General features: G+C 43.7%; 1 protein-coding gene across 1 annotated transcript in view; it reads left to right on the forward strand.

Annotated features, from left to right (window-relative positions):
- Positions 1-27,932, forward strand: part of LOC104591937 (Gut esterase (DUF1350)) — a 97,649-nt gene that overhangs the window by 57,458 nt on the left and 12,259 nt on the right. Inside the window, exons 7-8 of the mRNA XM_010251093.3 lie at positions 6,992-7,099; positions 7,755-7,904. Coding sequence (XP_010249395.1) covers positions 6,992-7,099; positions 7,755-7,904 — 258 coding nt within the window. The remainder of the gene's footprint in view (positions 1-6,991; positions 7,100-7,754; positions 7,905-27,932) is intronic.

Genomic DNA, 27,932 nt, shown 5'->3' on the forward strand with positions numbered 1-27,932 from the left:
TTTTGCATTGTCAGATCTGAAAATTTTAATCCTGGTATCAAACTGGGTTAGAACAAATTCATGGAACTGTCTCACAAGTCTCGGAACTTCATCACGGGATTTCATCAGGAATATCCAAGTGAACCGTGAAAAATTAACAATAAACAGGGTAAAATACTTGTAGCCACCCATAGAGGGTAAGTGGCAAGGCCCCCACACATCAGAGTGCACAATATTAAAAGGAAAAGAAGTTCTTTTATTACTCAAAGGATAATTGTTTCTACAATGCTTTGACAACTCACAAGACTCACAATGAAGATTGGACAAACTAATTCCCTTAAACAGTTCAGGGAATAAATGACTCAAAGCAGAAAAGGAAAGATGACCCAAACGAAAATGACATAACATAATTCGACTAATAGACTCTGAAGAAACATAACCAAAAGCAACATTCCCAGGTTGATCAGGGCATTGTCCCGGAGTATCAAGCAGGTATATTCCATTCACCTCATGGCCACTCCCAATCACCTTCTGAGACTCCAGATCCTAAAAAACACAGTAGGAAGGAAAGAAGGTTACACAACAATTTAATGACTTAGTTAAACTACTTACAGACAACAAATTTGTATTTAGTCTAGGTACATGAAGGGCAGAAGGTAGAAAAAAAGAATCTGTAGCCTTGATGGTTCCCTTGCCAGAAATAGGGGCAAGAGAACCATCAACTAGGGTGATTTTATCACGTCCAGGAAACAAGTCATATGAAACAAACAAGGTAGAAAGATTGGTCATGTGATCAAAAGCACCTGAATCGATAATCCAAGGGATCTTGAGATTACCTGATATGGATGCATGATTGGCAGAAGCCCTTATACCTGAATGAGCACATGCAGAAGAGGATGAATTCCCCGAAGGGTTGGAAGAAGAAGTCACGCCCTCTAAATGACTGATCATCTTCCCAAACTTTTCATATTCTGCTTTCATGGCTGCTAACTGTGCACAAGCAGATATCTCTTCAGTATGGTACTTGTCACTATCTGGACCAGCAGCCACATTTGCACTCCCTGCCCTTTTACTATCATGCTTTTTTCTGAAATCGAAGGGGAACAAGATCAGGATGTAGTTTCCAGCACTTGTCTTTGGTGTGTTTTGGCTTCTTGCAGTAGTCACATACAACCTCTTTCTTCCTAGAGCCACTAGAAGTCCCTGCAACTCCTTTGGGTTTCACTCCCATATTAGCAAAGTGATCACTTATACCAGTCCCTTGAACCTGGACAATCCTTCTGCTCTCTTCACTACTCACCAACGCATATGCTTGTGACAATGAGACAGACTCCTTGGATAAAATATTATGTTTTGTGATATCATATTCTGGGTTTAGTCCGGTTAAGAACTCAAACACCCTGTTTCTTTCAACCAGTTTCCTGTAGGTCTCTGCATCATTGGTGGTGTCCTAGGTTACAGCTTCTATTAAGTCTATTTCTTGCCACAAAGACTTCAAGGTTGAGAAGTATACAGCTAAAGGTTTCTCCCCCTGTCTTAAATTCTTCACATCACTTCTCAATTTATAAGCTCTAGCCACATTTAGTTTTTGGGAATAGGTTTCTGCAACACTGTCCCAGATTTCCTTTGCTGAATTCATCCATAGATAGTGTTGGCTAATCTGTGGCTGCATTGAGTTCACAAGCCACCTGATAACAGTGTAATTCTCTTGCATCCACTTCTCATAGGATGGGTCATCCTTTGGGGGAGCCTTCTTGCTCCCGGAGATAAAGCCCCACTTTCCTCTACTACATATATAAATCTTTACCGATTGTGACCATGCCAGATAATTAATTCCCTCCAGCTTGACTGTGGTCACAGTCAATAAAGAATCAACTGGAGCCCCCTGAACTTGTCCGAATTCAGCAACATTCTTATTTTCAATCTCTAAGGAGTCCATCCCTTTAAACACTTCAAATAAGATTTCGACCAACTTCAACAAAAGTACTGAATGAGGATGAGCAAGGACTGTGTTAAACCAGCCTTAAAGCAGCAATACACAAAACCAAATCACACCCGGAAGCTGTGAGAACCAAGACTGAAGCAGCACCTTGTTGACTACACGAGACACTAAACAGCTTGGTTTGGCCTTCAAGAAATAATCAAAAAACCTCCAAATACTGTGCACCCAGTCCAAGCTCCTTTTCTAAACAGAAATTCCAGGTACTTACCAAAAAGTACCCCAAAAAGAGCAAAGAACAGTCCATATTGATGAAGAGGCCTTTTTACAAACACAATGTGGGCAGCAGAGAAGACCCCACTGTCAAAGGTGAAAAACAGCTCAGGGACAGTCTGTACAGGTGCCCAAAAAACAACTCAAGGAAGCAACAACCCGCAGCACTGAATCTAAAGGTATTTCGGCAACTTGACAGTCCAGAAAAGGAATGAAAACAACCCAGAAATCTCTGGGTTAAACCAGATTAAAAACAGCCGAATAGCTGTACAGTTTTCAAAGAACCTTCAGACACTTCAACAGTCTAGAACAAAAACAATAACCCAGAAATAACTGAGCACAACTTACAATCTCTGACTTAAGCTCCAATTCAGAAACCGACCTGTTTTCTCTAATTCTTCCTGGTCACCGAACCACTCTCCAAGAGATTTGAATCTTGGGCACTTTCTTCAATCTCCAATGACCTCCAAGAATCAGGCGACACAAGCTGAAGCTTCCAACCCTAGAACACTCTCATGTAATCGGCTGGACTACACCCACATGAGAGTGGTTAGGAATGGGGGGACTGTTTAGAATAGATGCAGAAATCAAAAAGGAACAGCAGAAAATGCTTCTTCTATGGAGTAGAAGGTGAAGAAGAAGAGGGCGGCAATAAGGGTTCAGAGAATGAGAGTTTCGAACCTTACTCTCTTCTCCTACACCTTAACACTATTTTATTAAGTTAAACTTGAATAATTACAAGGAGGCCCTTAGTTGGGCAAGAAATTAAAAGAACATAACATAGAAAGGATGGGCCCAGAATAAGGCCCATTACAGAAAGGAATATAAAAGGTAAGAAAGAATAAATAGCCTATGGACCATTCGGCCCATCCTCTCTACAGAATCCATAACTGGCTATTACATCTTACTAGGTGGAAATTTAGTTATGTGGGAGAGTAAGAGGCAGATGGTTGTTAGAGTTGTCAATGGGTTGGATCTACCCAATAGGACCGAACCGAATTGATTATACTGGTTCTAGTTCTAAGTTTTGTTTCCCAATTATAATTTGTTTGCGAGCAATTTTTCTATTCCAAACTGATTAAGACCCGAACCGATTATGTAATTAATAATATATAAAGATCTTGTGGTTTTCTTGTATTTTTTTGTTATGATTTATGTCTAGAGGGGTAAATTTGATATATTATATAAGTTAATTTTAGTTAAAAAAACACTTGTTCTTTTATCAGCAAAGGATATTCATTAATTAAATTTGGAGTTAAATTTTAGTACTGTTGTTGCACCATTCAAACTAAACCCCAAATATAAGAGTTTAGATTTTTGCCCAAAGCAAATGGGTTATATCCACCCCTTGTTTTGCCAGTACATCTTCCAAGTCATTTGCACTTCTTTTAATCTAGCTGGAGGTGATATTGAGTTCCTTTGCTACATAGTCTATCTCCTTGAAGGCATGTCTATAACTCCAAGTTGTTGAGTTACAATGCCTTGTCCAAGATATGACCAGTTTTGGATTTATGAAGGTTGTTTGGACTAATGCACGTAGGCCAATCTTTGCGCCTTAAGTGGTTCTGCATGCATCTCGTTCAAAATAGAGGCCTTACCTCCAAATTTGCACAAGGTTGTTTGGACTAACCCATGCCAAACAATGCCTATATAAAGGCCTTACCTCCTACCCAGAAGGTACATGCACAATTTAGTTCTTGCAGCTCTCCAACTCTCTCACATTTAGCAATCTTAAAAATCTCTGATTCGCTGGCTTAAGCATCGAAGTGCCCACCCCGGGTAAAGCAACCTGGGCACTGTGACACTGTTTCCTTGCAGGTCTCACTAGTAAACTATGCAGCTCGCCACCTTCATCTAGAGACAGTTCAGCTAGGCGTCCGAGCCGCCTTCTTCTAGGGATAGTTCAACTAGGCAACAGAGCCACCTTCTAGCTCATCACCATTCAGCTAGGTGTCAGAGCCACTTTGCAACTCATCACCATACAATTGGGTGTCAGAGCCACCTTCCAGCTCATCACCATTCAGCTAGGCGTCAGAGCCACCTTCCAGGTAGGGATTGCTCAGCTAGGCATCCGAGTTACCTGTCAGTCGGGAGCTGCCAAAAAGTGCATCATCAATTAGCGTCGTTTGTGGGAAACGCTACAAAAGGCTAAGTTCTCACCCAATTCTCTAAGCCTCAAGTAATAGCATCTTCAAGAAACAACAACGGCACTTAATCGAAAGAATCCCCTAGGGGGGCAAAATCAAAATGATTAGCCCAGACGAGTTCTCGCAATCTTGCCCGAACAGAATGTGAGGTCACCCCGCAAGTCGAGCCCTCTATGGTTCCCGTGGGAGTTGATAGCCAACAAATTGTGAGGTCGCGCCGTAGATCGAGCCCTCCATGCTCTACATGGGAGTTTATGGCCAATAGGTTGTGGAGCCACCCTCGCAGGTCAATCCTTTCGAAGAGACGAGGTGTTTGTAGGCTGCGGTGCTGAGAGCAAAACTAGACTGTCAAAATTCCGCCGAACTGGCGACCTGGAGACCTGCCTCCGCCGACCTGGCGACCTACTTCTGCCGACCTGGCAACCTACTTCCGCCGACCTGGCGACCTACTTCCAACGACCTGAAAATCTGCCTCTACCGCCAACATGGCAACCAACCTCTGCCGACCTGACGACACGTAATCAGCACAGACGAGCCTTGTCAGCCTTGTTCGCGAGGTCGCCCCTAGAGATCAAGCCCTTTGCAGCTCCCACGGGAGTCGGCAGCCAACAGACTGTAGTTGCCCTTGCGGGTTGAGCCTTTCAAGGTTCCCGTGCGAGTTGGCAACTTGCAATTAGTAGAGCTGCCCCCGCAGGTTGAGAACCCTGTGGCTTATCGTAGGAGTAGACGACCAACACCTCTGAGGAATGACAGTGCAGACGTGACACCGACCCGCTATTTAAACAATGACACACATATTACAAGGGGAAGCCAAACCGCTTTCAACATCAAGGACCCCTAAGTTGACCTTGAAATATGTTGGTAACAGGCCAAAGGACCTACAATAAAGCTACTCCCTTCGCTGAGCTAACCTCAGCTACGGAGTAGGGGGCAATTGATGAGGGCAGATTTGGCCCTCTACTGACATCATGACACATGGCATCTCAGAACAGTTGAATGACATCCCAGCATCACCTAGGTGACAACTTGCCTTGGCCAAAATGATGAAGTCCCAGCTAGCGACCTGGTGACCTGCCTCCGCCGCCGACCTGGTGACCTGGCAACCTGCCTCTGCCGCCAACCTGGCGACCTGCCTCCGCCACCGACCTGCCTCCCCTTCCGACCTGGCGACCTGCCTTTGTTGCCAACCTAGCGACCTACCTCTGTCGTTGACCTGGCAACTTGCCTTTGCCACCAACTTGGCGACCTGCCTCTGTTGCCGACCTAGTGACCTACCTCCGTCACCGACCTAGCGACCTGCCTCTGCCGCCGACTTGGTGGAAATCTAGCTAGCGACCTCGTCCACAACTCAAGGTCGCTAGCAGCACCTCGTCCAGAGCCGACCTGTGGTACCTCATCAGTACCGGTCAAAGTGACCTCGACATGAGGAGCAACCTCCCTCAAAGGCTTGCCGACCTGATTGAGGTCCAGGTGGCGTCCTGCAAGACGTGCTCGCTGACCTATTTTGCATGCATCCCGTTACTCCCAGGTCTCTCGGAAGTCAGCTCTCACACCAAATGTTCTGGAAGAAACCGAATAAGGCGCAAAGACTAGTCTACATGCACGACTACCTCTGAGGACTTTGGACCAGTTAGGCACATCTTCCCGGAGATCTCGGACGCGATGCGTGATGCCCACGTCAAACAATGCCTATATAAAGGCCTTACCTCCAACCTCAGAGAGTACATGCGCAATTTAGTTCTTGCAGCTCTCCAGCTCTCTCACATTTAGCAATCTTAAAAATCTCTTATTCGCTGACTTAAGCATCGGAGTGCCCACCCTGGGTAAAGCAACCAGGGCACTGTGACATTGATTCCTTGCAGGTCGGACCAGTAAACTATGCAGTTCGCCACCTTCAGCTAGAAAGTTCAGCTAGGCGTCCGAGCCACCTTTAGCTAGGGACAGTTCAGCTGGGCGTCAGAGCCACTTTCCAGCTCGTCTCATTCAGCTAGGCGTCAGAGCCACCTTCCTGCTCGTCTCCATACAACTAGGCGTCAGAGCCACCTTCCAGCTCATCACCATTCAGCTAGCTGTCAGAGCCACCATCCAGGTAGGGATTGCTCAGCTAGGCATCCGAGTTACCTATCAGCCAGGAGCTGCCAAAAAGTGCATCATCACCATACTATATGGCTTCATTTTGTACTTATTTTTTTAAAGATTTTCTTTACAAAAGAAACATTAATATAGTATCTATTTATTCCTTTCCTTTGTTCAAAAAATAATATTCCTCCTCCAAAAAAAAAAGAAAGAAATATAAACAAGTATATGGTCTAGCAAATGACAGTACAACGTCATCAGTAGGCTGTATTTATTTCTTCACCCTTAATTTTTATGGTTCTTGTTGTACTTGTTTCGTTTAGATTCTTTTTTTACACAAGAATTAGATATAGTATTTTTGTATTCTTTTCCTTTGTGCAAGAATTAACCCCCCCCCCCCCACACACACACACACATACACACAAAACGAAAGGAAAAACAGTCTATTAGACAACTGTGTAATATGATGGATGGTCTGTGTTTGTTTCTTAATACTGAAATGCCTATCCGACTATCACTGAATCTATAAAATTTTGAGAGATCAATTGATGCATTTCTCAACTAATTAATTTTGCAGGAGGCAAGCTTAGCTATCCCATTGTTTTCACCTGTCATTATTCCAATGGCTCAAAGCTTTGGTCCACTTCTTTCTCAGTTTACATCATCACCAACAGTCCGCCTTGGGGTGAGAAAGTTGCCTTCTTATGTTGGAGTGGTTGTCCTTTCTACTTTGGAGTAATTTTATCTGATATTACTTTGCTATCTGAAGTATGTTGTTTTATGTATGTACTTTTTGTCTATTACAATACATCATCAGCATCCATGCTTTGCAAGAAGATAGTAAAAGAAACTTTGCATGAAAATATCGTGTAGCCAATCCAGATAGACTTGGCCATGACTAATTTTAACCCGTTTTTATTAAAAAACCACTGGAACTTGTATTCAAATTTTTGTATGCTAGAAGCATATATTTACCTCAGGTACTTGAGCATAACATACTTAACATTTAAGTTAACTCTTTTATTCTGCTATAAGATAATCTCAAATGCCTGCAATAGTGAAATTTCCCCAGTATTTGATCAGATTCTTGCCTACCATTCTTCATTTAGCCATTTAATATTACCTGTTTTCCCCTATTGCTGGTCACTGTAAAAGAATTATTTTGTTTTGTGTGTCCCAGACAGAGCATGACTGAACAAGGTAGAGATTGTTTAGTCTCAAAGAAAATGCTTTAATATTTCCTAGGTCTATACTCTATAGTATCTATTTTCTGTGTAGTAGGTTTATTACAACAATTTTTTAACTGATGAATATGCCATTCCTTCATGAAATGTTTCCAGGCAGAAATGGCTATGAAGCAACTCGAAAACCTTAGCCCTCCAATTATGAAGCAGGTTTTTCCCTTGGTTGAACAACTTCCTCCTTTGTACATGGATTTAGTCAGGGGGAGAGAAGAGTTTAGCCCTAAACCAGAAGAAACCCATCGGTTGGTATGTAATCACTCGAGTGTTCAGTGAATTTCCAGTAACCTGATTTACTACATTTAATATTCAGATTATTGTATTTTGTATCTCCCTAGGATTGTTGTATGAATTGTAGAAATATATTTCTTACTAAGACTGTGATGAGTTTTCTGCTACAAGGATAGATGTTATTTACCACTATTATTCATTTGAAATCTTTCTTAACCAGTGTTTTAAATGGAACATATTGGGGGTGCCTATACTTAAAAAGAAATGCTAGAATATACAAAGTTCTAGCAAGAAGTGAAGAAGCCATTATTGAGACCATCACAATAAGGGTAGCACATTGGATGAAGTCATTGAGCCTATTTTCACCCTTCTCTACTGATGATACTATGCATAAATGTGGGGAAGTGGCAGGCTCATCCTCCAAGAAAGTGGTAGTGCAACAACAGTGGCAACCATCCAATGGTAGAGTAATAAAGTTCAACTTTGATGGTAGTAGTATGGGTAACCCATGACCCTCCAGAGTAGGTGGTGTCTTTTGAGATGAAAATGGAGGTGTTAGGGCAGTGTTTTCAGGCCCAACAGGTGTTGGAGACTCCATAAGGGTAGAGGTATTAGCTTTACTTGAAAGAATCAGAGTGGCAAAACAAATTGATGAGGGGCATTTTGGTCAACCTAATTGACGGCGGACACGTGGACGCTGTCAACAACACAGCGTCCCACTCAACAAGACAGCTCGCCAGCTTAACACGTGGCAGCCAGTATCAGGTACGCGGCCAAGCTAGAGCAAGCTCAGCCCACAGTGTCCAGCATAGCAGAGCAGCTCGCCAAAGTAACATGTGGCAGTCAGTATCTGGTACGCGGCCAAGCTAGGGTGAGCTCAATCCTCCGACAGCCCCTACTCGCCCAAAACAGTCCCGAAGGCAACGCCCACGTAAGCACTGTAACCGCAGCACAGGGAGCGGTCCACCGAGTTGACCGCCTCAAGACCAGCAAACAACCTGTAACCGCCGCACGGATCTAGCAATCAACAGACCAGTACACCCCAGAATTTAGGAAATAGCTCCGTACAAGGCTCCAAGATGTTACCCAGCAGCACCTGAACCTCAGACGGCTATAAAAAGACCTCAGGACCACTTCAAAAGGGTATGCACACATAAGCTCTCACTCTCTCCCAATTTCTCTGATTGAACTACTTACTGACTTAAGCATCGGAGTGTCTTACTGGGTAAAATTTACCCAAGCACTCTAACCTCTCTTTCGTTTCAGCAGATCCCAGCTCGGACCCTCAGCTCGGCTCACTGCAGATTAAACCCGGTCTGAGCCACCTCATCAGACACAAGGGAGTGAATAGATTTTGTGCTTCATCTATTGGTGGGCATATTTTGTGCTTCATCTGTGGAAAACGCAGCAAAAGCCTGTGTTCCCTTTCATTCATCTCTTTATCTCAAATTTTACTCAAAAAAAAACCTTTTAATGGCATCTTCAGAAAATCCTTCCACCAATAACATCAACAGCCAGATCCCAACCATCACCATTGGCCAAATCGATGTTCCCCTTCCACAAGTGGAAAATGTGAATATGCCCCCCCCCCCCATCTATGGAACCAGCAGCACCCCCCACGACAGTGGATGCGTGACAATTTAATGACCTAGTACGGTGTGTCAATACCATGACTGAACAAATGCGGTCGTGAGAGAACAGGTTTGTGTTTATCACTGGACAACAGTAGCAATCGTCCCAGCAGCAGCCACAACAGCCACACCAACAGCAGTCTCAGTAGCAGCTTCATCAGCAGTCTCAACAACTTCACCAGCAACCTCAGCAGCGGTGTCAACCACAGCATCCGGTGATGTCCAGACAACCAGCACCAAAGGACAGTCAGCCTCATAACAACCAACAACCCCCACAATCCAATTTGAATCAATAAGGTTTACCCCAATCGCGAGTGTGTAGCCAAATCCATGCACCAACCAGAGAAGATACTACAACCCCGAATGAGCAATGACCAGAAGAGAGTCAGGTGGAGGCCCCTGCTGAATCTAATGCAGCTTGCTCCGCAAGGCACCAGAAAAAAGAAAAGAACACACCGCGCAGGAAGAAAGATACAGCACGCTCGAGCGGGGGGCAAGGCTCGTCTAGGAGAAGGTAGCACGGCAACAGGAAGAATAATTACCTTATCAGAACAATCCAGCTTGACTAGGGAAACCCCTCTCGCACCAGAAATTCTTGGAGCTCCATGCCCTAAAAACTTCCAGGCACCCACCTTGGAATCCTACCGAGGGAAATCAGACCCGGTAGAACATGCTAACAGCTTTCAAGCTCTAATGCTCCTTTACGGAGCAAATGACGCTAGTATGTGTATAGTGTTCCCCACTACCTTAAAAGAAGAAGCCTGGGTATGGTATTCGGGACTAGCCCCAGGATCCATAAAAAACTGGAACCAGTTTGTCTGACTCTTCATCAACCAATTTATCACAAGCACGCTGCATTCAAAATCAGCTACGTGCCTGTTTAACATAGTCTAGAAGCCCAATGAACCACTTAGAGAATACATCCGGCGCTTCAACATGGAACGGTTGTAGATACCTAATTTAGATCCCTTTGTACAGTTTGTTGAAGATTAATTAGTTTTATGATGTTTTATGTTAGTTGTTAGATAGGAGGTGGGGACCACAGTAGTTATGTGAGTCCAAATTTTATTATGTTTTTTGAGTGTTGTATATGCTGTTTTATGTTTTGCCGCCCTATAAGGGCATAGTTGTCTTTGTACTATTCTATTATTTTAGTATAAATAATAAGTGAAGGGGGCGGCCAGATTATTGCTCTCTTTTCTTTCAACGTCTCTTCTTCTCTTCTTCTCCTTCTCTCTTCAAGAAACTACTTTCTTTCATATTTTCTAATTCAGCAGATTTCTACTCAGTTGATAGCAGCCAAAAAGGGCGTCAAGCATCGCAAGCTAAAACGGGAACTAGAACTCCACCCTCCCGCTACCATGGAAAGGTTCCTCACAATTGCCCATGAATTCATAAGGGCGGAAGAAGCAGTAGGAGCAGGTAGGAAAAAGGAAGCGGACAGATGAAGAGGCAAGCACAAGTCGAACTAGGCGAAAGAGCAGGTCACCTCATAAAAGTAGATCCCCAAGGAGAAGGCGTAGCAGCTCACCACGCCGAAAAAGCAGATCGCCAAACAGAAGAGCAAGGCGACGACTGGGAACACCACTCGCATACACCAGGGTATTTACATCATTGAACACTCGCAGAAAGGAGATTCTCATGCATATTCAATCTAATGATTATGTGAAATGGCCTCCCAAGATGAGGGGGGACCCCAGCACTAGAACCCGAACAAGTACTGCCATTTCCATAGGGACTTCAGACATGATACTGAGAATTGTTGGAACTTGAAGAATGAAATCGAGGACCTCATTAAGCAAGGTTACTTGAAACGTTTCATCAAGGATGAGCGGACTCAAGAAGTGGAAGCTAATAGGGAAGCACCACAGAGCAACAGGCAGTAGGAACCACTTGCCAAAAACCAACAAGCACCAGAGAGACAGGTTAGAGGAACTATCAACGTGATCACAGGAGGCTCGATTATAGCAGGATGCACCTCATCTGCTTGGAGGAACACAATACGCGAACTAGAACAGGAAGATAACCAGCCACACAAACACCCCCGAATAGAAGAAGTCATTTATTTCACTGAAGATGACATGCGAGGAATCCAATACCCTCATGATGATGCTTTGGTGGTAAAATTGCTCATCAATGATTTCTAGGTAAAAAGAATTTTGGTAGATTCAGGTAGTTCAGCTAACATCTTGTTCGCCAAAGCCTTCAAAAGAATGGAGCTGAGTAAAACTGACCTACAACCCGCTGATATACCGTTGGTAGGATTCAGCGGGGAAGTAGTCGCCCGATTGGCAAGATCAGGCTACCGATTGAAGCAGGCTCCCCCCCAGCTTGCCTGAAACATGATTTTCTAGTAGTAGTGGCTTCATCGCCTTACAATGCGATCTTGGGAAGACCGATTCTACATGCATTGCGAGCTGTGGTACCCACCTACCACCTAGCACTGAAATTTCCAACGGACATAGGGGTGGGAGTGCTACGCGATGATCAACTAGAGTCTCGGAAATGCTACGTGGCCTCGCTGAAAGCCAAAGGTAAAATGATAGTTGACATTGACCTAGATCCTCCACCAAAAAACACTGAAGAAAAAGCTCGCTCGACCGAGGATACAGTAGCAGTGCAAGTCTCCAAAACTGACCCTGAGAAAGTACTACGGATAGGAGTCCACCTGAAAGATCCTCTGCGATCTGAATTGGTAAGCTTTTTATTAAAAAATCTAGATGTTTTCACCTGGTCAGCTGCTGAAATGCTTGGTAAAGACCCCAATCTAATAACTCATAAACTTAATGTGGACCCTACAGTCAGACCAATCTGGCAAAGGAAGAGAAACCTTGCCCCGGAAAGGTGGAACGTAGTAAATGAAGAAGTGGGGAAGTTGCTAGCTGCGAACTTCATAGAGGAAGTCCAATACCCAAGCTGGGTGGTGAACCCAGTCTTAGTGAAAAAAGCAAATGGGAAGTGGCGGATGTGTATAGATTTTACGGACATAAACCGTGCCTACCCAAAAGACAGCTTCCCCCTACCCAGCATAGATCGCTTGGTAGATGCAACCTCAGGATTCGAACTGCTCAACTTTATGGATGCCTATTCGGGCTACAACCAGATCTTGATGGACCCTGAAGATCGAAAGAAGAATGCATTTACCACCGAGACAGGCCTGTATTGTCACATGATCATGCCATTCGGTTTAAAAAATGTTGGAGCGACCTACCAGCGATTAGTGAATTTTGTTTTCTCAAAGTTAATTGGCAATAAAGTTGAGTTCTATGTTGACGAAATGGTTGTAAAAACTCTATTTTCAAAAGAATTAGTTTCTGATTTAAATCTTGTATTTGAAGTTTTGCGAAAACACAACCTAAAGTTAAACCCAGACAAGTGTGCTTTCGGTGTGACCTCAGGAAAGTTCTTGGGCTACATCGTCAGCCAACGAGGCATAGAGGCTAACCCAGAAAAAACCCAAGCGATCTTAGACATGAGACCACCCAGGACGGTTAAGGAGACTCAAAGATTAACAGGACGAATAGCGGCCTTGAACAGATTTATGTCCAAATCAACTGGGAGGTGTCTTCCCTTCTTCAAGGCCATAAAAAAGAACCAGACCTTAGAATGGACCGAGGAATGCCAACTCGCCTTCAACGAACTAAAGCAATACCCTAGTTCACCCCCTCTGTTGACCAGGCCGGAGGTGGGAGACGAGCTCAAACTCTACCTCTCTACAAGTGATGAAGTGGTAAGCTCAGTCCTTGTCAAAGAGGTAGAAAAAACACAATTTCCAGTATACTATGTTAGCAAAGTACTCCATGCCACCGAAATAAGGTATCCAAACATTGAGAAGCTTGCCTTCGCCTTGGTATTAGCCACCTGGAAGCTGAGACCCTACTTCCAGGCGCACTCCATAGTGGTGCTAACAGATCAGCCATTGAAACAAATTCTCCTAAAACCCGAAATCTCGGGGAGACTCACCAAATGGGCAATCGAGCTCAATGAATATGATATCTGGTTTGAGCCGCGCACAACAATTAAAGCGTAGGTCCTGGCAGATTTCATTGCCAAGAGTACCTTCAGCTCGTCGTCGCCCAGGCAGATGGAGCTAGCAACAGAAGCTTTATCCAACACGGCGCCCCCACCTCGCGAGATAGCGAGCTGGGACGAGGAGCCCTGGATACTTTAGGTAGATGGCTCGTCTCACCAGGGCGGAAGCGGAGTTGGGTTAACACTATACAGACCTTGCGGAACAAAGCCGGAATATGCGCTCTAGTTTCTATTCCGGGCATCAAACAACGAAGCTGAATATGAGGCCCTACTAGCAGGATTGGCATTAGCAAAGGAAGTAGGAGCCAAACACGGTCATATGCAGCGACTCTCAGCTCGTCGTAAACTAGGTAAATGGGAACTATGAGGCTCAGGACTCCTCCATGATGGCATATCTCACCAAAGTTAGAGGACTCCTGCCAGTTTTTGAATCATGTATCTCCAACAAGTTCCGAGATCAGAAAAAACGGAGGTTGATGCCCTCTTCAAATTAGCGAGCACGATTGACTCGACAAAACGAACCATCTACATAGAAGAATTACCACGACCTTCGATAGAAAAGGCAAGAGAGGAGGTCGCCAACATTACTACCGCCGAACCAAGCTAGATTGACCCACTCTACGATTACCTGAAACATGGCATGCTACCAACAGAAAGAAATGCAGCTCGGTGAATAAAGCGACAGGCAGCCCGCTACGTGATAGTAGGTGAGCTGCTCTACAGGAGATCCTTCACGATGCCCTACTTACGATGCCTAAGATGAGCTGAGGCAAACCAAGTTCTATGCGAGATCCATGAAGACCTCTGTGGAGGGCACCTAGGGAGCAAAGCCCTCACCCAGAAATCCTTGCGACAAGGATACTACTGGCCCACCATGAAAGCAGATGCAGCTGAGCTGGTCCAGTAGTGCGATCAGTGCCAACAACATGCAAACATCCTACATCAACCCGCTGCTGACCTAAGATACTTGACCAACCCGTGGCCATTTGCGCAATGGGGCATAGATCTACTAGGGCCCTTCCCACCGGCGAAGGGACAGAAAAAGTTTTTGGTGGTAGCTATGGATTACTTCACTAAGTGGGTGGAAGCAGAATCCTTAGTGACAATAACAGCTCGCAGCGTCCAAATTTTTTTCTGGCAAAGTGTAGTGTGCAGGTTTGGTCTACCAAGAGTATTAGTCTCCAACAATGGAAAACAGTTTGAAGACATTAAGTTTCAAGATTGGTGCGATCAAATGGGAATAAGGCAAAGATTCACGTCGGTAGTGCATCCCCAAGCTAATGGGCAAGCTGAAGTCACCAATAGAGCAATACTACGAGGACTCAAGGCTTGATTATCTCGAGCCAAAGGATTGTGGGTGGACGAGCTACCCAGTGTACTATGGGCCTACAGGACCATTGCCAAAACAGCAACCAGTGAGATGCCCTTCAACCTAACTTATGGAACTGGAGTTGTGATACCAACAAAAATAGAAATTCCAACCTTGCGATCTGAAGTATACGCTAAAAAATCAAATGAAGAAGAACTGCGAGCTAACCTCGACCTACTAGAAGAAACTAGAGAACTTGCTCACATTCGGACTGCAGCATATCAACAGCATGTTGTGCAATACTATAATGCTAAAGTTAGGAAACGTAATTTCAGGGTCGGCAACCTAGTACTTAGGAAAATCATGGTGCCTGAGCCTGGAGTAGGGAAGCTCGGTCCGAATTGGAAAGGACCTTATAGAGTCTCTAAAATTTTCGGCGGGAATGCATATGAACTTGAGACACTTGATGGCAAAAAGATCCCCCAAGCATGGAACATAGACAATCTACACCGACACTATTCCTGAAATAAGGATTTAAACAGCTCGCTAGTGCCAAAAATCAGCTCGACCAACAGCAGGTAACAGGAGAGATCAAAACAACACAGCATAGCTAAGACACACAGAGAAAACAAGAACGATGGAAGAAACAAAGCTCCTTTGCTGAAGAAAGAAAAAGGGGGAGAACCAGAACCCCCCCTCCCTACAAGAAGCAGGCCAAATGGCCGCCTAAAATATATATTCATAAGTTCGGACAAATACGGGGCATGCAGGCCCCAAGATCTTCACAGGAGCATAAAAGCCCCCGGAACAACTGAGAACACCAACAGACCACCACAGATTCCTCGTCCGAGCTAAGAGACAGGCTACTCTTCACCACCAGCATCATCCTGAGCCTCCTCGCCATCTCCCCCATCAAACCCCTCTTCATCGTCTTCCTCTTCATCTGACAGGGTCAGCGGCTCCTGGTCCACTTGGGTGACGAGATCGAGCGGCACCTTCCGAGAAGTAGCAGAGCTAACATCAAGGTCGGGAAAAAGAGACTTAAGGTAATGGCAGCATAGCTTGAAACCCCTCTTCATTGAAGGAATACCATCCACTGCTCGCTGGTTCTCGTACGCGGGGGATTTTAGTAGGGCTGTTCACGGGTCGGGTTGGGTCGGTTTACTACGGTTTTTCCAACCGACCCGACCTGGTCGGGTTACCTAACATAGAAACTGAAACCGACCCAGTGTTAAGAAAAACCGACCTGGTCGGTTTGAGTTGGGTTGGGTCGGTTTGGGTCGGTTTCGATTCTAAGTTCATCCTTGTGATAAAATCTTGCTAATTTTAAAAACAGTCATAAATTGAATATCATTTCAGCCATCTCCTATGATAAAATTTAAATGAAAAGTTAATCACAAAAGTTGTTCATTAATCACTATTCACTAATCCAAAGTTTCTTGCAACCATTCAAAAACTAGGTGGCCTAATGGGCTTTGGAACTTCATGTTTGAACTAGGAACTAAGTCAGTTCGGTTCGGGTGTGAAAACCGAAACCGACCCGAATCATCGGTTTAGGAATTTGCACAACCCGAAACCGACCTGTGCTGATGAAAACCCGGCCAACTCGGGTTGGGTCGGTCTGGGTTGGTCGGTTTGGTCGGTTTGGTCGGGTTGGGCCTTCTTATGAACAGCCCTAGATTTTAGGTAAGAAGCAACCGCCTCTGCCCTAGCTTGTTCAGCCCTCAGGCACTCCTTCTAGGAACACCTCGACCTCATCTCTGACAGCTCGTGCTACAAACGTTGATGCTCTACATGCTCCCCTTCCGAGTCAAACCTGAGCTTCTGCACCTTGGTGTTAAGCAAACCTACTTTAGTTTGCAGACTAGCTCGCTCCTTCTGGCTGGAGTAGGCATGATCCAACAAGGCCTGGCCATAAGAGTTTGCCTATAAAAGGAAAGACAGGAGTAAGGCACTTCAAAAAAATAAGAGAAAAAAGGGGGGAGAAGAGAAGGACGAAGGGAGAAGGCACCTGGATAATGCATTGGGTCATCCGAGCTCCGGCCTCCGCAAGATCCATCTCGGCGATTCATTGCATATCCGCCGGAAAAAGAATGCCCCTGCCAATCTGAAGCGCTACCTGGACATCGCTCAACCAATCAATTACCTTCACATCAGGAATACTGGGAACAAAAGGAGGGATGTCGGAAAGGTGGGGACCCGCCTCTCCCAGGATCAAAAGAATCCTACTCAGTAAGCATCGGATCCCCCTCCCCTTCCAAGTCGACAATAGGAGTCCCGGAAGAAGAAGCTACACCCCTCGATAGCCTGCGCTCAACTCGACGCTTCCTGTGGGAGAACCTCCACTCAGCATCAGCAAACATCATTGAAGCTAAGCTCGCCATACCTGGAAAAAGCAAAAGGGTATCAGTTACCAAATCAAAAGGAAGAAAAAAATAGGCAAGCAACCTGAACTGAATGTGCAATAAGTGGCCAGACATCCGACCCACCTATTCGGCTCAGGCCTGCCTGCACGAGCATCGGCTCGGCCAGAAAATCCTCAATTTTAACATGTTCTCGGATGAGCTGCTGAACGGTAGCCCACAGCTTGTCATCCTTGCACTCAGGAACATTTTGAGGATTGTTGTACCAGGCAGTACTACAGCCCCAACCACCTACCTTCTTAAGAAAAAAGAAGCGATGCCTCCAATTCCTAACCTTATTTGGGAAGTTGAAAATTTTCTTCCCACTGCGAAAGGGGAGACAGAAACAGAAGGGACCCGAAACCCACTTCATGTGCACCAAAGCCGAGAAGGCCTCAACACTCAAGGGAAAGCCGCAATGGTGGAACAAACTGATTAACCCAATCAATGTCCTAACCCCATTAGGAGCGAGCTGACCCATGGATACCCGATAACGCATCAGAACTACAATGATGAAGGGATGAAGGGGAAAACGAAGGCTAGCCGCCAAAGACTCTTTGTAGACACATAAACCCTCCAGGCCATGCTCCCAAGGATAATGACCAGGACTGGGCATGATCCACTGGTACTCATTTGGGACCTCGTACCTATGACACAGTTCTACCACCTTGTCCCCCGACAACTCGGTCTCCCCAAATGAAGTCGTTGCAGCCTCATCCTCCGCCTATCTGCCCACCATAGCCCCATCATAGAAAACCTCGAAAGACTCTTCATCTAAGGAGCTAGACTCCTCTCCTGACCCACTACAACGAACCCTATTCTCAACGGAACTGTGAGACATATCAAGAATAAAGTACTCACCAAGAGAACGCTAGCTTCCGAACTTGGCAAAGGAAGAAAAAACAGCTCGCCTGCGGAAAACAAAGCTCGCCTCAGCAAGAAATTCCAAATTCTCACCACGCACCTATCCTTAGAAAAAGCCAAAGAACAGTGACAAGGTGGGGACCTCGAAGGCCCCCATATTTAAAGCTCGCAAAAATAAAAGTCAACGGCCCAGATTGGAAACTACGTGATAGGAGCACGTCTCCCATGATCTAGGGGCGCCTGCGCCTGACAGGCTGCTGACAGCTGCCAACAGACACGCGCCGAACCTGTCAGCGCGCCAATTGCAGGAGTTTGAAAAAACGGTGCTCATTTTCAAAATTTAAAAAAGCCTGTTGTCCTCATCAACCGCGCCAAATCAAACGAACTGAACCGACCGAGCTGAACCGAACTGATTCAAAAGGTGAAACATACCTAAGAGTGAACCAAAATTGCCCCAGGAACTTCTACTCTCTTTGTCTACTAAATAGTGACTCGAGAGTGGGGCGAGTACACGACCAAGATAGAGCAAGCTCAGCCCACAGCGTCCAGCATAGCAGAGCAGCTCGCCAAAGTAAAACGAGGCAGTCAGTATCTAGTACACGGCCGAGCTAGGGCGAGCTCAATCCTGTGACAGCCCCAGCTCACCCAAAACAGTCCCGAAGGCAATGCCCGCGTAAGCACTGTAACATCAACACAGGGAGCGGTCCACCGAGTTGACCGCCTCAAGACCAGCAGGCGACCTGTAACCGCCACACAGATCTAGCAATCAATTGACTAGTACACCCCAGAATTTAGGAAATAGCTCTGTACAAGGCTCCGAGATGTTACCCAGCAGCACCTGAACCTCAGGCGGCTATAAAAAGACCCCAGGACCACTTCAAAAGGGTATGAACACATAAGCTCTCACTCTCTCCCAATTTCTCTGATTGAACTACTTACTGACTTAAGCTGTCTTCCTGGGTAAAATTTACCCAGGCACTCTAAACTCTCTTTCGTTTCAGCAGATCCCAGCTCAGACCCTCAGCTCGGCTTTGTAGCTCAGCTCACCGCAGATTGAACCCGGTCCGAGCCACCTCATCAGACACGAGGGAGTGAATAGATTCTGTGCTTCATCTATTGGTGGGCATATTTTATGCCTCATCACATAAATATCACTAAATTAATCATTAAATGTGACTTCGAGATAGTGGTCATTTGGCTTACCCATGAAGAGAAGGCTCTACAAACCTATAGATGGGAACTCTAGGAAATCAAATGGTTGACTATGAATCTGGAAATCAGAGTTCAGTGGATTAAAAGATTGACCAACAGCACGGTTGACACTTTTGCCAAACATGGGGGTAAACAGGGATGAACTCTTTTGGGCTGTATTGTAGTTAAATTTTTTGTGGGGGATGGGCAGAAAATTCTCGCCTATCCTTGTCTTATATAAAACTATGTATATACTTTTTCATTAATGAAGAAACAGTTATCAAAAAAGGGTAAATTACAGATTACTGCCACTAAAACAGTTACTTGTAAAACTGTATAACGCTTAGCTCCCTGAACTTTCATTTGCAACAAAGACCCCCCTGAATTTTCAGATTCCAACACTTTGCCCCCTCCATTAGCATTCTGTCAGTTAACTTTGAAAAAGATTCTCATATGATTGTTTTGTGCTTGTGAAATATTTCCTAATCTCCAAACTACCCTTTCTTTAATTTGTGGGACCATTTTGCCCCTTCTCTTACATATTAGTATAAACCCTTTACTTATGTTTCTTTCTTCTTCTTTCTTGTAATGAGGATTTTGTTCGTTTAGGGCTTAGAAGCAAAGTGGGTGAAGAAGAGATAATGTACTTTAACCTACCCATTTTCATTATTTTGAAATGCTACCCCTTGCCCATACGTATCTCAAAAGGGCATTTTAGTAAATTAACTTTATCAATCCAGTTAGCAGAGAGGAGGCGAAGTATTGGAATCTGAAAGTTTAGGGGGCCTTTGTTGCAAATGGAAGTTCGGTGGGCTAAGTGTCACTACCCCCAAAGTACAATGTGGTGATCTGTAATTTACCCACAAAATGAGGCTCAGTTTGTAAAATGCACCTCCATTGAACCCAAGTGATCCTCACCTGGCTTGTTGCTTTGCTTTGATGAATTAACTTTGAATTTAATGCTCAATAGGAAATTTACTATATTGTAGGTTATACCTATAATGTTTTATCCTATATAAGACTTCAACATATTAGGCTACAACCTTGGTGATAATAAGACAATTCTCTATCCCATTGATCTACATTTTGTAAAATATCTTATATCTCCAAGAATTTTGTTTTCATATTCTTGTAGACTAATTACTCTTACTTATTTATCTTTTTTTGCAAAAAATAATGCCTCACTTTTGTTCAAGAACATGCTTTGCGTTGTGGCTCAGACTCTAGGAACCCCTTGCACTTTTGATATAGGATTAATTACTTTGATACAAAACTGATGTAGAACAGTTATGACCAAAGGATGAGTCTAGGAAAGAATTAATTATTTGTAATAGGGTTTAGTGATGATTATAAAACTAAGACTGCATTTGGAAAGAGTGCAAAAGGCATATGTGTTGAAGTAAATGCAAATTTGGTCAAAAAGTGAGAATGCAAACTTGGTTCAGTTTTGCATTGATAAATTTTGTATTGAGTTTGGTTGTGATGGGTACAAAGACGAATTTAAAAACTGGAACCTACCTTTTTTACATTGACCAATTTTGAGTGCAAAAGTTTGCTTCTTGCTCCCATTTTGAATGCAAAAACATCAGGGAAAAAAACAAATTTACTCTCATTTTCAGTACAAAGACGTATTCTTACCAAACAACTGTAAAACTGAACTGGAGGACAAATTTGCAATGGTTCTGCATTTATGCTCTTATAAAATGCAGCTTAAAGGTAGACATCAGTTAGGTCAGGAAAGGTCTTAGGGATTAATATCAAGAATTGCATATGTGTCCTAAGATGATGAAAAACTGTAAAGTTAGAAAGTGATCTGTCGCAAGTTGAAGATGTAGAAACTGATTATGTTTCTTACATCTTTCCTTTTTGGCCCTTGGGACCACTCTTTTATGCTGTAACTTATGTACACTATCTTTTGTTTAATTCTTTCTTGTAAGATAAGGGCATAACTGTCCTTTCCATAACATTGTAAGATAAGGGCATAAGTGTGAAACTTCAGATCTGAAGTCGCCCAGGTCAGATCTATATAGATCTATAATTTAGTTCTGGTTCGGATTCCTTTTGAAGGGTGTTTTTCCCTTCTTCTTGTTTGACAGTCCAGAAAACTTAACTTTTTTGGACTGTTATCAGTTCGAAAACTCTGTGTGGCTGGTTTCTTTATTGGATTTTGATTCCTCCTTGTGGTGTGTGATTAGACACACATATTCCATCAAGTTTTGGATTCATTTGGACCTTCGGCTGGTCTACTTTCTTAGTTTTCTTTGCTTACTCATTGCTGAAATGGCCATGGAGAAAAGGGATATTCTACCAGTAAAGTTCAATGGAACAAACTATGCCTTCTGGAAATTCCATTTCCAGTTCTGTGTTGAGGGAAATGGCCTATGGGGATTTGTGGATGGTTCCACAAAACAACCAGATGAGTCTGATTCCAAGGGGCTGAAACAGTGGAAGATCGACAATGCCAAAGTAGTGTCTTGGCTTCTTGGGTCCGTTGAAACTGAGGTTGCTATTCCAATTTGAAGTTATCGAACTGCTAGTGAAATGTTCACCTATATGGAAAAGGTGTACCAACCGTCCAACATCTCTCGTCAGTATCAAATTGAGAGAGAGATATTTTCTTACAGTCAGGGTGAGAAGAAAATACAGGAGTATTATGCTGGTTTTGTGAATTTGTGGACGTAATATAAATTAGTTCACATGGGTGAAAGCATCTCTACTTGTTGCATCAAAAATCTGAAAGAACACTTTGATAGGAGGAAAACCATGCATTTTCTGATGCATCTGAGACCTGAATATGAAATTGTAAGGTCCAAGATTCTCAGTAGAGGCACTCCTCCCACACTTGACACAGTTTTGGGGGAGATTCTCAGGGAGGAAACTAGACTCATTACTCAATCGACCTTGAGGTTGAAATCTGATTGTGGAACAGAGACAGCCTTTCTGATGAACAAATCCAAGCCCAAGAAGGACTTGTCCCATGTACAATGCTATGAATGCAAGGAATATGGACATGTCTCACACTGTCAGAAGAAAAATTTTTGTACCTACTGCAAACAGCATGAGCATATTATTCCTGAATGTCCTACCCGGCCAGCAAAGGGAGTACATTCAGGAATAATATTCTCATGCTGTTTGCAGTAGGTACAGGGAGTACAGCTTCAACAACTGAAGGTGCGGATACAGGGAGTACGACTTCAACAAGAATGGGTGAAAATTCTAGGACTCTTACAGAAGAAAGAATGCGGCAGCTAGTATCCTCAACTATTTCCTCTGCTTTTTCAGCCATTAGTCTTTTCGGTGAGTCATCGTATTATTGTTCCTCTCCTAGTCACTTATGGACCATTGATTCCGGGGCCTCTAACCATATGACAGGGGCACACATTGGTCAGTTCGTTAAACCCAAATCCTTGAATAAACATATTATTACTGCTAATGGAGAGAAATTGGATATTGTTGGTTGCAACGATTTGTCTACATCTGTCAATTATTGCCTTCATTTACCTAAAACTTTCTTTGTTCCTAAACTTACAACGAATTTGATCTCAGTCAGTCAGCTAGTTGAGGATGGCAACACTGTTTCCTTTTCCCATGATGGTTGTTTGATACAGGACCAACACACTAGGACGGTGAAAGGGAAGGAGCGTAGGCTGGGTCGGCTATTTGCCTTGGAATTTGAAAAGACACCAGGGCATTCATCCACATCCTGTTTGCTTACTACCACTCCTAGTACTGAGGTTATTTGCAAAAACAATGTATGGCACTTGTGGCATAGGCGTCTTGGTCACCCCTATGCAAATAAACTTGAGTCTTTGTTTCATGATAGTTATTTGTCTTCTAAATCTACTTCTTTTAATAATGTGGATAAGGCTTGCATTTCTTGTTGCTTGAGTAAGAGCCATGTTTTACCTTTTCCTTCAATTGTTGAACATGCTTCTGTTCCTTTTAAAATAGTACATAGTGATGTTTGGTTGTCTCCAGTTGTTTCCAGGTTGGGATTTAAATATTTTGTTACATTTATTGATGATTGGCTTTACATGGATATATTTCTTGAGAAACAAATCTGAAGTTTTTTCTACCTTTAAATATTTCCTAGCAAAAATCAAAAACCAATTTGATGCAAACATTGGGGTTCTCCATTCAAACTCGGGGGGTGAATACCTTGATGGAGACTTTCAAATTTTCTTGAGAGACAATGGAATTCAATCCCAGAGATCTTGTCCTGGCACTCCACAACAAAACGGAATGGCAGGTAACCGTGGTGGTCCCATGTTTAACCGTGCTGGTGACCGGAGTAGAGATCGGGACTCAGGGGGAGGTTGTGGTAAAGAAGTAATGCCCCTAGGAAGTGTACATACTGTGGATTAGAGGGGCACACGGTTAATTTCTGCTATGATTTACATGGTCCACCCAACACTTGGGCTAACCATGCTGTGACTAAGGGTAGTGGTACAGCTATTGAAAGTCAACAAACTGACCCGATCCCCTCCACATCTACTGGTGTTTCTGGGAAGGATATGGTGAGTGTACCCCGTGCAGTATATGAGCAGTTTCTTTAGACATCTTCTCAGCAGAACACAGCTACCCTTGCCCATTCAGGTATGGCTTGCTTGGTTTCCAAGTCTTCACACTAGATCATTGACTTCGGAGCCTCGGACCATATGTCTGGGACTCCTAATGTATTTTCTTCTCTTTCTCGGTCCTCCACATCTCAAACAGTTACTCTTGCTAATGGTTCTACATCTCCCATCTGTGGTGTTGGTGATGTTGATCTCTCCTCCTTGTCTTTATCATCTGTTTTATATGTCCCCAAGTCACTTAATTGTTCCATAACCTTTTATCCCTCTTCTTGTATGTTTTAGGATCTCAAGACAGGGATGAAGATTGGTGGAGGGCATGAGGCAGGTGGATTGTATTACCTTGATGGTGGTGGCCCTCCAGTAGCTTTTCAGCTGTCTCTTACTCCTCTTCAATGGCACTGCAGACTTGGTCATCCTTCTCTCAAGGCTCTGAAGTTGTTGTTCCTTCCTTGAGTCATCTTTCATCTTTGGAATGTGAGTCACGTCAGCTTGGGAAACATCATAGAGTCTCTTTTAGTCCAAGAGTTGATAGTCGTGTCTTGAGTCCTTTTTCTTTAGTTCATTCTGATGTCTGGGGTAAGATCAAAGTGATGTCATACAATGGCTATAAGTATTTTGTAATTTTTGTTGATGACTTTTCAAGGATGACATGGATTTATCTTATGAAAGATCGTAGTGAATTGTTCTCTATTTTTCAAAAATTTTATGCTGAAATACGTACCCAATTTGGTGTTCATATTAAAATTCTTCGCTCCAGTAATGCCAAAGAGTACACCTCAATACCATTTTAGCAATACTTAGAGCACCATGGGATAATTCATCAAACTTCTTGTGCCTACACCCCACAACAGAACGGTGTAGCTGAACGGAAAAATCGACATCTCCTTGAAACTACTCGGTCTTTGATGCTTAATATGAATGTCCCAAAGCATTTTTGGAGTGATGATGTCCTTGCATCCTGTTTTCTCATCAATCAGATTCCCATGTCCATCCTTGGAAGTCAATCCCCCTTCTCGGTGTTGTTTCCCACCTTGTCTCTGTTTCCTCTCATCCCAAGAGTCTTTGGATGTGTTTGTTACGTTCAAAACTTGGGGCCTGGTTTAGACAAGTTAGATGCACGAGCTACTAAGTGTATCTTCCTTGGCTACTCAAGGACTCAGAAAGGGTATAAGTGTTATAACCCTAAATTCCATGTCATTTGTGTGCTCCGATGTCACCTTCTTTGAATCGGCTCCTTTTTTCTCGGATACTGTGGTTTCTTCTCCTTCCCCCGTAGTTCCTCTTCCCGTCCCTCTTGTGGATCCCCTTCCTGTAGTTCCCATTCCAGTTGCAGATTCACCTCCCGTGCCAATTACTACTGAGAGGCCACAGTAGTCGATCAAGACTACAATCAGTCTTGAATTCGAAAGAAAAAGGAGAAATTTCAAAAGAAAAGAAGAAGAGAGGGAGAAAAGAAGAAGCACACGAAGGGATTTAGAAAAGAGAGAGAGGGTTGATCTATTGATCTGTCGACCCACTCTTAATATTTATATATGTTGACTAATTGTAAAAGGACTGAATTGCCCTTATTGCTTACATGGCAAATAAACTAATAATAAAGCTGAAATAACAAGTTGTAACAACAAACTGAAATAACTACCAATAACTAACAACTAACACTGACATAACTAACAAAAAATATGCTATGCTGCCATACGAACACAGTGGGGACCACAGCAGTGGGGTCCACATCAGTGTTCTCTACACTCCCCCTCAAGTTGGGAATAGATATTTGTCATTCCCAACTTGCATAGGTTTGCCTCTAACTTCTTCCTTGGAACAGCCTTGGTGAGAAGATCTGCGAGCTGCATGCTGGAGGTGATATACGGGAGACACACTTCTTGAGACGAAACCCTTTCTCTGACAAAATGTCGGTCGACTTCGATATGCGTAGTTCTGTCATGTTGTACCGGATTATGAGCTATATTAATAGCAGCCTGATTATCACAATACAACATTAAGGGCTTCTCATAAGCAATACCCAACTCCTCAAATAATGACTTCAGCCATAGGATTTCAGCCACACCATTAGCCATAGATCTATATTCAGCTTCAGCACTAGAACGAGAAACAACACTTTGTTTCTTACTCCTCCAGGAGACAAGGTTACCTCCTACAAAGGCACAATATCCAGAGGTAAACCTTCTGTCATCAACACTCCCAGCCCAATCAGCATCAGTATAGACCTCTATCTTCATGTGATCATTATTCTTGAATAATATACCTCTACCTGGACATCTCTTCAAGTATGCTAATATTCTCTCAACTGCAAGGAGGTGAGTAGTTCTAGGAGAGTGCATATATTGACTGACAACGCTGACTGTTAACTGATGTCCGGTCGTGTGAGACAAAGATAGAGGAGTTTTCCAACCAACCCTTGGAACATAGCTTACTGATCTTGTGATTCTGTTCAATAGGTGTACCAGCAAGCTTAACACCCAACTTCCCAGTTTCTTCCAATAGATCTAGAACATACTTCCTTTGAGAAATAAAAATCCCATGTTTAGATCTAGCAACCTCAATACCCAAGAAGTATCGTAGCTCTCCCAGATCTTTCACCTCAAACTCTTGATGAAGGAGTTGTTTAAGAGACTCAATTTCACTGTTATCATTCCCTGTCACTACAATATCATCCACATATACAACAAGCAAAGTCAAGGAAGAGTCCACTCTTTTAATGAACAATGTATGGTCTGACTGGGCCTGTACATAGCCGAATTTTTCTAGGGCTTGTCTGAATCTATCAAACCAAGCTCTGGGGGACTGCTTTAGTCCATACAAGGCTTTAATCAACCGGCAAACCTTCTTACCTGTCTCTGCATCATAAAATCCAGGAGGTAACTGCATGTAGACATCTTCCTGTAAGTCTCCATTGAGGAAGGCATTTTTAACATCCATCTGGAACAAGGGCCAAGAATAACTGGCTGCAAGGTGTAGCAGAACTCGAATAGTGGTCATCTTTGCTACTGGAGCAAAAGTCTCCAAGTAGTCTATACCATAAGTCTGAGTAAATCCCTTTGCAACTAACCGAGCCTTATACCTTTCAATAGAACCATCAGCATTATGTTTCACAGTAAATACCCATCTACATCCAACCGGTTTCTTTCCTTTAGGCTGATTAACTAGCTCCCAAGTATTATTCCTCAGAAGGGCATCCATTTCAACCTTCATTGCATCTTTCCACTCAGGAACTGACAAGGCTTCCTGCACTGTTCTGGGAATAGGAATATCAGCAATGGATGTGAGAAAGGACCAGTAAGAGGGGGACAGGCGATCATAGGACAGAAACTGGGAAATGCAGTGAGTTGTGGATGTGGTGCAACGTCGTTTGCCTTTACGGACTGCAATGGGGAGGTCAAGGTCATCCAAAGGAGGTAAAGTAGCAACAATGGAAAGTATCTCAAGGGGACCTGGATCTGATAAAGGGACTGTGGTACCTGGATCTGGATCCGTAGAAGGAACTGGAGCTGGCCTGGACTGCTGATGACCGAAATCAACTTGCCTCCACCGCCTATGATAGACTCTCAAATCCTAACACCTCTGACAACCCTCCCCATTACATCCCTCATCACTTAATGGAACAGGTAAAGGAACTTCTAATGAGTTAACCCCACTCTCACTACTCTCCCCCTGAGGAGAAACCCTAGGGTAATAGGGTACCTCCTCCAAGTAGTCTATACCATAAGTCTGAGTAAATCCCTTTGCAACTAACCGAGCCTTATACCTTTCAATAGAACCATCAGCATTATGTTTCACAGTAAATACCCATCTACATCCAACCGGTTTCTTTCCTTTAGGCTAATTAACTAGCTCCCAAGTATTATTCCTCAGAAGGGCATCCATTTCAACCTTCATTGCATCTTTCCACTCAAGAACTGACAAGGCTTCCTGCACTGTTCTGGGAATAGGAATATCAGCAATGGATGTGAGAAAGGACCTGTAAGAGGGGGACAGGCGATCATAGGACAGAAACTGGGAAATGCAGTGAGCTGTGGATGTGG

The sequence above is a fragment of the Nelumbo nucifera genome, chromosome 4, assembly GCF_055504915.1.
Source record: "Nelumbo nucifera cultivar China Antique chromosome 4, China Antique-T2T, whole genome shotgun sequence".
In the NCBI taxonomy this organism is placed as follows: Eukaryota; Viridiplantae; Streptophyta; class Magnoliopsida; order Proteales; family Nelumbonaceae; genus Nelumbo; species Nelumbo nucifera.